The sequence below is a fragment of the Bison bison genome, unplaced genomic scaffold (assembly GCF_000754665.1).
Source record: "Bison bison bison isolate TAMUID 2011002044 unplaced genomic scaffold, Bison_UMD1.0 scf7180017864460, whole genome shotgun sequence".
NCBI lineage: Eukaryota > Metazoa > Chordata > Mammalia > Artiodactyla > Bovidae > Bison > Bison bison.
The window spans coordinates 6671353-6683852 of NW_011495022.1; the positions used below are offsets into that span (position 1 = coordinate 6671353).

The following is a 12500-nucleotide window of genomic DNA, read 5'->3' on the forward strand; positions in this document are numbered from 1 at the left end:
CTGTGCGACCCACTAGACGGCAGCCCCCACGGTCCCCGTCCCTCGGGATCTCCAGGCAAGAACACTGGAGGGGTTGTCCATTTCCTTCTCCAATGCATGAAGGTGAAAAGAAAAAGTGAAGTCGCTCAGTCATGTCTGACTCTTAACGACCCCATGGACTGCAGCCTTCCAGGATTTTCCAGGCAAGAGTACTGGAGTGGGGTGCCATTGCCTTCTCCAAAACTAAAGCTAAGAGAACTTAAATACTACCTATAGGCCCTCAGCTAATTATTGTTAAAACACTTTCCACTTTGTTATCCATTCAGAAAATGTCTGAACGTTCACTATATGCCAGTGCTGTGCTAGTAGAGTTCTTTAGATATATCAGGGAACAAAGACAAGTGCCTGACCTCACAAAGTTTTTATTATACTGGGAAGAGATAAACGCCCCCAAATAGGCAATTTATAGCATAGGAGGCAGTGTGGTAATAACATCCATCTATATGGATGCTCAAGGAAAGCTCTACAGTAGCTGCTATTCTAAAAAATAAGTTAGACCATTTAAGAGGAGCTGCGTTCATACATTCAAATGAAGAGAACCCTAAAATGTGGTCAGAGTCAGTATCAGGATGCTGCAAATAACGAAGACAATCCCAACATGTAATAGTTAAACCCAGGGTAGTTTGTCTCCAGCTTTGGTTAATTCAGTGTTTCTGTGATCGTTTTAAGAACAAGGGTTTTTCTCATCTTTCCGTACATCCATTCTTTTGGTCAAAGTATAGCTGTTAGAATTCTAGAGATAAAATCCAGACATAGTGTCCAGCAGAGACACTCTTCTTTACCCTATTTAAGAGCTAAAGGAGCCTTTCAGAATCTTCTTGAAGCCTGTAGCAAGCTTCCTCTCATGCCCTATTGACCAGAACTGGTTCACATGGCAACTCTCAGTCAAGTTGCCAGCTGGAGAATGGGATTACTATGATTTACTCAAAGAAATTAGGATTCATCCTTAAGATTTCTCCTGTTTATTCATTGCAACATTTGTGTGTGTGTGTACACAAATGTGTATATTACAAATGCCACTTTTAATACAGTGACTGCAAAAATGAACAAGGTTTTCCAGACAGTGGTTCTGTGAGGTCCTCATAGGGAACAATTTGTGGTAATATCCCTTTTACTTGATATGAATTCAGATTTCACAGAGTCCTCTTTGCTGGGCTCATTTCTTATAATTTGAATCTAGATTCCAAAGCTAACTTACCGATGTTTTTCCAGGTATTGAGGCTTACTAAAATAAGAGAGATGTAATTATGTCTTATAAAGAAACTGTTGACCATAGTAATTCTGTTTAAACTAATTATTTTTACCCTGAATCTAAAACGTCTTTGATACTGCAGGGGTGTCAGAGCAAACATTTTCCTTATACTTTCTGAAATTCTGGTAAGTTTTTTCTCTTTTGGATTTGAGCCTGGGAGATGTGAGCAGGAATTTTTCTATTATTCTCACTCCTCTCATGTCAATGGGATAGGTAGTCAAGATCTGCTTAGTTATTAGTTGGTCTGCAGAATTCTTGCAGACATTTCTATGTTTTCACTTAAAGTGCTTTTATTTTCAAAGTCCTTTAATTCAGTGCTTCTGAAAGTTTAGTGTGCATGTGAAATACCTGACGATCTTATTAAAATGCAGATTCTGAGATTCTTCATTTCTAAGAAGCACCCAGGTGATGAGACCACACTCTGTGGAGCAGAGTTTAATTGTTGTCCTGCACAGTTCCATCAAGTCAGACAAGAACATTGAAACCTGAAGTCAGTTACATAGATAACAGATGGGGATCTCTTTTAGAAGAGGGATTAGATTTCCAAGACTAATAATTAGATTAGAAGTTTTTGGTATTTCTTCTTTCTAGCTCTTTTTTTCCCATTGACTTCCTTAATAACCTCACTCTAGTAACTTTATTCAAACAGAATTTTGAAGGGTTGGGAACTTTGAATGTTCTAGAGCTAATTATTTGGTCTTGAATGAATATTGTTTATGGGGTATATGTTTGTTTCTTTTAGAACACTGCAAATGAGCATTAATTTGCAGTGAACATGTTTGGAAAATGGAAAAGAAAAATGTGATTTTCTTAAAGTCATTATTTGGGACTTTGAACAGTTTTAATAAAAATGAGAGGAAACTTGCAAGGAAGAAGACTAGACATAAGCTCAATGTTTATCAGTGCCCCCTGGATTTATGGTATATCTATACTTTGGAAAATTCTTCAAGAGATGGGAATACCAGACCACCTGACCTGCCTCCTGAGAAATCTGTATGCAGGTCAAGAAGCAACAGTTAGAAGTGGGCATGGAACAACAGACTGGTTCCAAATAGGAAAAGGAGTATGTCAAGGCTGTATATTGTCACCCTACTTATTTAACTTACATGCAGAATACATCATGAGAAACTCTGGGCTGGAGGAAGCAAAAGCTGGAATCAAGACTGCCAGGAGGAATATCAATAACCTCAGATATGCAGATGACACCACCCTTATGGCAGAAAGTGAAGAACTGAAGAGCCTCTTGATGAAAGTGAAAGAGGAGAGTGAAAAAGTTGGCTTAAAGCTCAACATTCAGAAAACTAAGATCATGGCAGCTGGTCCCATCACTTCATGGGAAATAGATGGGGAAACAGTAGAGACCGTGTTAGACTTTATTTTTCTGGGCTCCAAAATCACTGCAGATGGTGACTGCAGCCATGAAATTAAAAAACACTTACTCCTTGGAAGGAAAGTTATCACCAACCTAGACAGCGTATTAAAAAGCAGAGACATTACTTTGTCAGCAAAGGTCCATCTAGTCAAGGCTATGGTTTTTCCAGTGGTCATGTATGGATGTGAGAGTTGGACTATAAAGAATGCTGAGCACCGAAGAATTGATGCTTTTGAACTGTGGTGTTGGAGAAGACTCTTGAGAGTCCCTTGGACTGCAAGGAGATCCAACCAGTCCATTCTAAAGGAGATCAGTCCTGGGCATTCATTGGAAGGACTGATGTTGAAGCTGAAACTCCAATACTTGGGCCACCTGATGCAAAGAGCTGACTCATTGGAAAAACCCTGATGCTGGGAAAGATTGAGGGCAGGAGGAGAAGGGGATGACAGATGATGAGATGGTTGGAAGGCATCACCAACTCAATGGACATGGATTTGGGTGGACTCTGGCAGTTGGTGATGGACCAGGAGGCCTGGCGTGCTGCAGTTCATGGGGTCGCAAAGAGTCGGACATGACTGAGCAACTGAACTGAACTAAACTGAACTTGGCTTTAGTGCTAAATTGTGCCATCTTTAAAGGATTTTTAGAAAAGTAGAATTTGAATAGCTGGGCATAGTTGAATGACTGGATGGACATGAAATGTAGAAAAGAATAAATTAAAATACATATTAAAGTATATCAGAGAAAAGTATTTCAGGAGTTTAAGTTGCAAAAATTTAGTTTTATGCAGAATATCAAATAGTATCGCTGAGATGGACTCAGCCAATACAGGAAGCTCCCTTCTTGTTTCTTGTATATAGAAACATCAGAGGAAATAACCAGGAAAGATAGTATTTTTGATGATGTGGTATTTTTAGAACATGGCAGGACTTGAAAGCAAGAAAAGGGGTTCTCACGGGTCAGAAACAAAGAGGAAACTCTGATGGTAGAAAGTGAGCTCAACAGTGTATGGTCCTCAGGGAAAATATCTCATATGGCTTAGAGGCCTTAGTGTCCATACAGGGATAAGATGCACGCTACAGGTGCCAGAACTGCACACTCGTAAACCTAGAAAGAGCTGTCCTTTCCATGTCAGACATGAGAAACATGCACCCCCAGCTCCCACCCCTTTTATAAAAGGGAAGAAACGGTTATTCTCAGGAAACTAGAGACTGGGCCTCACTGTCTACATTACCAATAACCTAGTGCAGAAACTCTAAGCCTCAAAATGTTTCAGAGCCCGAAATCCTCCATAGGTCTTTCCCTAGAAGAAAAAAAACCCACAAAACTATGTCATAAATATATCTCAACAACCCAGGGGTTTGATCACAGATTCTCTTGGAACAAAACAGCTTCTGCCAAATGATCACACATCCAAGAACAACGGCACATACACAGGAGCCACCCGTTTTGAGAGATTAGAAGATGGCATGTTAAAGGGGGTCAGGCAGAGTTACACACAAGAAACTAGAAGTAACTAGAACAGTCTGAGAGAAACCTTCAGTTAATCTTTTAAAAATATTGTAGGGAATGAGAATTCATTAAACAAGAATAAAATGTTACCAAAAAAGAACAGGTAGATTTCAAAGACAGACAAATGTAATTTTTAGAAATAAAATTTGTATCTGGGAAGAGAAATACAAACCATGTAAATTAATCCAAGGAAAATCAAATTATGAAATCTGAAATTTTGTGACTGGATAAGAAGGTCAGATTATAAAACCAAAAGTAAATTTGAGACATAATCTTTTAGAAATCTAAAGCTAGCTTAATACTAAAGATCTCATTTTGCCAAAGACTCTACCATATCAAAACCTGCCAGTGAATTTCAAAGCATAACCCTTTAGCCTTAAAATTGATTGTCCCTGCTTAGTCTGCTTGCTGTAGAATCATTAGTAGGAAGAAAAGTACCACTAATGGCAGTTCTTCTTTCCATTTGTCGCTCATAAAACTTTGGGGAAATCAGTGTGGCTCTGACTCCTTATCGGTAATCTGCAGCTTTGTGCAATAATCTGTTTATATAAATTTATAAAATGAATGTTGTGAAAGTCTTTGCAGTTTAATTCCTTGGGAGTGTCCTGTCTTTACTGTTTCTTCTCCCCTCCTATAATTTGGTATTCTATGACAATATCATTATTATTTTGGTTACTATTAGATGGCTTTCTTTAGACATTGGCTAACATTTGTGTATGGAGATTACTATTCAGTCACTTTGACAGCGTGTATTGTACTTGAAATTGTTTTTCTTGCAGTGGTCCTGAGTGCGACTTTGATTTTCCGTATTCCCTCATATACCATAGCTCACATTTTTGAGATGAGTTTGGGGTACAGTTTGCAGCAACAGAATAGATAGCTTTCTGCAAAAGGTAACTGGTCCCAATGGGGTTCAAACTTGTGATCTTGGCCTCATTATCACACTTTTGTAACCATCAGACCTAATAGATATATTATATGTATTTTAGTCTATAATCTTGAAATCAAGTCATATTTTTAATTACTCAAGGTTTATTTCAAATATGTAATTAAAAATTACTTTGGGGCATTTCTCACTTTTGTTTGATAGTAAAAGTAACAAAAGTAAAGCAGACAGCCAAAGAACCTAACTCACTTTTCATCTTCCCTGTGTTTTCTATGACAGGGAAAGTCACAAAAGTGAAGCTCGCAGGCAAAGACCTAACTCACTTTACGGAGAGTGCCACGGTACCTTTTTCTTTCAGTGAGGCTGTAGCAGGTCTGATGTCAGTCACTTTAGAGACCTTTAGACCTCAGTGCTCATTTACTGCTAACATGTTCCAGCTCTGCTTCTGCATTATGAAGATCATCTGTCAACACTTTGAGATATTCTCCTTTGTTATTAAGCTTGTGATGCTCTACACTGGCAGGTTTTTTGCCAATTATAGTTAAGGTACAATAGTGTATTCAGCAGATCAAAGTCTCGCATTGGCGGTAGAGGAATGATTTGTAAGTCTTTATTCATCTGAATTGTACAATAGAACACCTGAGGAATGCAAATAATCCCTCTGAGGAATCTGCAGAAAAGGCTGTTAAAATGACAGGGTAAAACTATTGTTATTCTGAATTGATATTTTAGCCAAAGTCATTATTTCTTGTCTTGTTGTCTCATAACTGTTCTAGTTTTATTAGCTATGTTGACCATATTTTTGAAACAAAACATATATGATATTTTTGTTTTCTTTTGCATGGGCTTGTTTTATTTTATTTTCATTGAATCTATATTTGGTATGTTATTTTTCCTTTTTTTATTACATTTCTGATTTCTGATTCTGGCTTGCGGTTACTAAAACCATCAATGAAAAATTTTAAAATACAGTTTTGTTTGAATAGTGTAAGTCTGTAAAATAAGTTAGAATCTCATAATGTTCTTTCCTTCGTAATTTTGGATAAGAAAACAACTGGTTTGGATTTCCTCTTTTAAAGGACATATATTTGGTTCCAAAATACATCTTAGGGGTTGGTCCATTATTTCTAGGATATGACCAAAAGGGAAAAAAAAAAATATTACAAAGATAAAAAATCACTGATAGTTTGTTTTTGGTTTTTTTTTTTTTTTGGCCACACCATGCAGCATGTGGGATCTTAGTTCCCCAACCAGGGATTGAACTTGTGCCCCCTGCAATGAAAGCATGGAATCTTAACCACTGGACCACCAGGGAGGTCCCCATTGATAAGTAGTAAATAAATAAATTATAGGTTAGCCTCATATAGCAAACATGTATGAACTATTGTGTGAGTTTTTCATTCCTTTATCCCATTCTACTCAGTAGTCCATGTTCTTAATTTTCTGATAACTCTGATCCCTGCCGTTTTGTTTGATGGTGAGTGTTAGGGTTTAGTTCTTGTGTTTCTTATCCACTGTAGTGATATTTTACATTGTTTTTTTTTTTAAGGATTTCTGCCTCAATTTTCTATCATGATAGTTATTAAAGCCTTGGTCTAAATATGCGAGACAAGTATAAGTGATATACCTTGAACTGTGAAATCTATACCCATTTCTATACTAAGCTCTATCCCAGAATCATAGGCATGTCTGCTGTGATTATCTGAGAATAAAAATATTAATAGTAATTGCTGTTAATATTTGTTTATGATATGCCAAGCTTTACTTTTCTAGGTTCTTTACCTACAGTATAATGTGTACTCTTACTATTTCTGTGAATAAGGAAACTGAAGTTTAGAAAGGTTTAGAAACCTGCCAAGAGTAAAAAGCTAGCATAGTGGTAGGATCAGAACCTAGTTAATATACTCACTACACTTACTTCATTTATGCTCTAACTGCCACTTTGCTAAATTGCTCCATGCTTACAAAATTCTGTAAAGCAATTATCCTTCAATAAAAAAATAAATTACAAAGAAAAAAAATTCCATGCTTGGGAAGAAATCACTCAATAATGCTTTAGAATCTGAAATGATTCTGAAAAGAATCAATAATGTCTTTTCAGGTAATACTTGATATCAATTTCCTAACTGATTTGGCTTTCCAAACCCTTTTCTATTAAAGGAATTTATTTCCTCTGTAGTTCTGTTATTCATGATTCTACAAAAGTGAGATTCATGAGAACAATGTATACACAATCAACCAGGTTTGTAAACCTATATATTTGGACTTTGGGGGGGGGCGGGGAGATTAGCAAAAATCTCAAAACCAGTGACAACTGTAAGGTCTTGTTAGTCCAAGAAGGAATTGAACCAGGCATATAGATATCTGGGAGGAACAAATTAATTATTTGTCAAAGCTCCTCAAAATTAGCTGATACTTTTAGGTGTGATTCCTGTAAATCCAGAACTTTGTGTTTTTTGCTTTTTAAAAATTTATTTTGTAAAGGAAGATAGTAAATCATAACATTGAGATTCTCAAGGTCACAGGTGTTAATACTGAATGAATTTAGTGTAACTGCAAAAAGTTTTAAAATATTTGTACGATAGTTCCTATAGATAATATGTTAACATAAAACTAGATTACAGTAAAATATTATGGCGTGTACCTGAAGCAGTTGCTGCCTGTTAATGCCTTGACCTTGGAAAGCTATACACAAAAAGATGGCATCATAAAACCGTGCAATTCTTATGAATATGTATGCGCTACTTGATAATAATGAATGTGGTACAGTCATGCATGCACTACAAGATAATGTTGTGCCCTTTTTTGTCTACAGGTTGATAAAAATTAAAGAGTGGGTGGACAAGTATGACCCAGGTGCCTTGGTCATTCCTTTTAGTGGGGCCTTGGAACTCAGGTTGCAAGAATTGAGTGCTGAGGAGAGACAGAAGTATCTGGAAGCGAACATGACACAAAGGTTAATTAGCATTCATTTTCCCTACACTTTATTATCAACTATTTCCTTGCAGTAATTTAATTGCTTGCGCTGATAGAATAATAAATGACAGAGTAATTACCATTATAAAGAGGGAATCTTCTCCTTTCTTTACCATGAGACAGAGTGAAAAGATTTATTTTAAATTAAGTTTTTAACTGTCATCTGTCATCTCTGTACAGTGTTTTAATTATAACATAGGTATTAGTTATGTATATTTTTGAGAAGGAATGATCGCCAAAACTCTTTCGTCATGTTCAGTGGGGGCGGGGAAAGAGTGAATCAATTGCCTTAATTTTTTTCTGAGTAACAGTAATATATTGTTTAAACATTGGATTTCAATCAAATAATTTTGCTTTCATGACCCACGTCTGGGAAATAACTCATATTGGAGGAAAATAACCATAGAATGGGTAGATCAAATTTTTCTTTTTCTATAGTAAACAATTCAAAATGATATATTTAGACTAATATAATTAAAACTAATTTTTGAAGAGATTTTTTAGGAATAGTTACATGCTTTCTGACCTCTTCAAGTGTATTATAAAAGAAAAATGGTCATTTACTAATCTCTCTAACATTTTCTGCTTGAAATGAATATTTTAGGTTCATACTGATCTCTGGCACAATCTACTTATATGTTGAGTGAATTTGTTTCATTTTATTTCAGCGCTTTGCCAAAGATCATTAAGGCTGGGTTTGCAGCACTCCAACTAGAATACTTTTTCACTGCAGGCCCAGATGAGGTGCGTGCATGGACCATCAGGGTAAGATTCATACTTATTCATCAGCTATATCCAGTTCCACACTATTGAATTCAGATTGATATCACTGACTTTGAAGTTTGTCATGGTGGCGGTTAGCTAGTCATTACAGATGAGGTTTTTGTCCAGGATAACTTTAATTATTTGTGAGCTGCTGAACAGTGAAAGTGGAGCGGCATTGATTGAGGCAGGTAACAATTGATTCTGCCTATTACATAGTCTGAATTTCTTCATCCTGTAGAATCTGTCTACCCTCCTCCTGTGGTCAGAGATAAGACGCACCAGTATTGTGCTTGCTTAATCTGTGTGACTGGGTTTGTCTGCAGTGAAATTGATGTTGCTTTTCATTTTGTATTCGCTAAGTTTGTTTGGGTTGCGGGTGGTTCTTTCCTCCTTTGCTTTGCTCGGATTACATTTTCAGCAATAAAAGCAATATGACATCATTATGCTCTTCATAGATACACAGTTGGGCTCAAAGAGCTAAACTCAATGTGTAATAATTCATGCCTTTTAAAATTTGAATTTATAGAAATAGTGTTTATTTTTACAGTGTTTTATATTCAGTCTTCTTTAATAATGTGATGCGTATTTTTAAAATATTGATATATAACTGATTGCCACCAGAAAGAATGACTAATTTATTCCCAAAGGACAATAGAAACAGAACTGTAATGGCTGGCTTTTAAGTGAAAATACATTGTAATACGGTAGTTACTGTTGAAAAATATTTTGAAACATATGTAATCCAAAATCGTCTTACAGAATCTAAAAATAACATCTGAACTTTCAGAAATATTCAGTGTCTTATTCATTCTTTTATTATGCTTTCTTAGTGTATGGTACATGATGAATTTTAGGGCTGCTTTCATTCCTGTTTTCACTGGCTACATTAATTTATTATTACATTTATTTTGATTTAAGATGGATAGGAGCATGAAGTCAGTTTAGCATAATGTTAAAGGCATCGTGTGAATGTGAGATTCACTTTTCTTTGATCTCCTCTTTTCTTTGTTAAAAAAAAACATTTGATTGACTTATAACTAAGGTCCTTTTATATCGACATACAAATTATGTCAAAGCAATTTGGGTTGGTAAACAAATTGCTAGGGTTTATTTTTACTGTATATTTTAAAGCCTTAAAACTTCCAAACTTAAGTATGTGCAGAAGGAAAGATAACATGTTCTGGGCTTGAAAATGTGAAAGCTGGTTTATCTTAAGACTGATTGTAAGTATCCATGATTTAATGTGCTAGGATATTTAGTCAGGTAAGCATCAGTGAGTAGCCATATTAACCCAATACATCTTTTATTGTAAAAACTGTGCTTTATAGTGTCAGACTCCTTATCACTTTAACATGCTTTATTAAGCAGCCTTTAGGTCACCATTATTTCTCAAATTTCTTTCCATGGTTGTGTGTGTCTGGAATGTATGTCCTTGTAGTTTAACATATGGGGTAATTATAAGACATTTCTCTTCCTATATCAACTTGAATTTTCTCTCATGGTGGTTAGAGGCAGGGTTTATTATGTAAAGTGTTCAAAATTTTATGAGGATTTAAAAATTATTTGCTGAACATAGATTGTATGATTTGTTGGAAATATCTTAAAAATGTCCCTTTATATATTGATTTTTATATGTTCTTTAGATGAGCTGAAATTTTCAAGGCTTTTTATCTTTTTAAAACCTTTGATAATTCAGCTTGAAAGCTACTTTTAAAATCCTTTTTTTTTTTTCCCACCGTGAAGAATAGAAAATCGAAATGAAACCTACACCAAACCAGGCTACTGCATCTAAATCGATAAATCTGTGGATGACTGTTAGGAAAAACAAAGCTACGCTGCTTTAACATCTACTGATTTGTCTGTGCTAAATCTGCTGCTCAGATAGTGCCCTGTATTGAAAATGTTCTAATTTGTATATCAGACATCTTAACTGTTATTAAACTAAGTTTAAGTTGAACCCAACTGCAGATAAAACAAAAGAAACTCTACGCTTTCAATCAGTCATCATAAATGCAATTAGTTTTCCCTGGTCTTCCTTTTCAAAGAAAGGGACGAAGGCTCCTCAAGCTGCAGGAAAGATTCACACAGATTTTGAAAAAGGATTCATTATGGCTGAAGTAATGAAATACGAAGATTTTAAAGAGGAAGGTTCTGAAAATGCAGTCAAGGTAAGGAATTATTTTCTAGTTTCATACTTAATAATTTTTGCTGATATGAAGATACTCATGATTCAAATGAATGATAACGATCTTTTAAACTGTGTCAGCGTTAGTGTTAACTATCAACTGTATGTACTATCAACTGAGCCATAGATATTTACATACTCTTAGGCAGCTTTTTAAATGTATAAATTGTTATTAATTTTGTGGTGTTTTTCTAAAACTGAAAAAGAAATTTTAAAGCTGGCTTTAAGTAGTTATCAATAATTTCAAAGAATTTGTTCACTGATGACCAGTGAAAACTTGAACTTATTATACTTGAATATCTGAAATAAAAGTAGTATGTGTATACATATGGGTTAATTCAAGGAAAACAATGTAAATTTAGTCAAATAAAACCTGTTTTTGCTGAACTTCATGGTTGTACTTTTTTTAAAAAAGATCTCTGAGAGCTTAATTTGCTTTCTCAACACTAGAGGGCAGGTCCAAAATTGTGCTTTATTTTAGCTAATAAGTATAATTTAGTTTGCATCCACTAATAGTGAAGCTGTGTTATGCAGACGTAATGAATGATTTCTTTTAATGTAAACTCGTTAGAGACTTGATTTTGTTTGACTTTATTAGGTTTACTTAGCAAAATCCAGTAGGTGTGTCAACTCTAATCAACAGACAGGTCAGGGAGGTAAACTGGCATTATAAGCAGGCGTCTTTACCTTTAATTTGTTATTTGAAGACTAGTATAGAAAATGTTTAAAAAAAATTTTTAGAGCAGTCTTGTATATTTCCTAATTTTAAAGAAATCCAAAAAAGTTTATTTCAAGTTTATTCTCATTGGTATCATTGGAGAGATCATATGGAACAGCAGGACTATAATAGAATTGTTGAAACCCCAGGAAGAGAAGGGGGAAATCTTGGTGTAGTTGGTTCAATGTGGAATGAGAGCCATTTTGTTTTTTTTAAAGGCGTGAAAGAAGTTACAGTTTATACTAAACAAAGTCATTAACTTCTCAGTGTTGTCATCTGTGGCGATAGTTAGATATGCAAGTTCAGTGTATTAAGATTGAACTTTGTCGAGAATACTAATTAGACTTGAAAACTCTCAGATTATTTTTCAACATGTTATGTCATGCTGGCATATGTATTTTTCATAGACTAAAGGTTAAAATAAGGATACTTTTCTATTACTAGAATTCAGAAATCAGATGCTTCTTTTTTATATTCTCATGGGATAAGCCTGTTTTACCAACCCTTAATAGATGTCTATGTTGTAATTTATAAACTTGAAAGTTATATAAATTGTGAATACTTCCTTTAACAATACAGAAATTTTATAATATACAGTAAAAAAAAAATGTTGCCTGCTTGTAGAAATGCTTAACAATAACTAGGAGGTTTTATGCAATAAACTGGAAAAGGTTGACCTCTGGCTTTTCAGCTTAGAATACCATTAAGTATTTTAGGCTTTTTTTTTTTCTTTTTTAATTTCCAAAACTAACATTTCAAAATTTGAACTCCAAATTAAATAAAGCATTTATGAAT

At 34.9% G+C, this 12500-nt stretch overlaps 1 protein-coding gene across 2 annotated transcripts in view; it reads left to right on the forward strand.

The window, feature by feature from the left end:
* The window catches only part of OLA1 (Obg-like ATPase 1), a 163537-nt gene that overhangs the window by 148717 nt on the left and 2320 nt on the right, over nucleotides 1–12500 (forward strand). The window contains exons 7-9 of one of the 2 annotated variants that reach the window (XM_010859813.1): nucleotides 7877–8017; nucleotides 8706–8802; nucleotides 10848–10970. In XM_010859813.1, coding sequence (XP_010858115.1) covers nucleotides 7877–8017; nucleotides 8706–8802; nucleotides 10848–10970 — 361 coding nt within the window. The remainder of the gene's footprint in view (nucleotides 1–7876; nucleotides 8018–8705; nucleotides 8803–10847; nucleotides 10971–12500) is intronic. The other variant, XM_010859814.1, reaches the window with a different exon arrangement.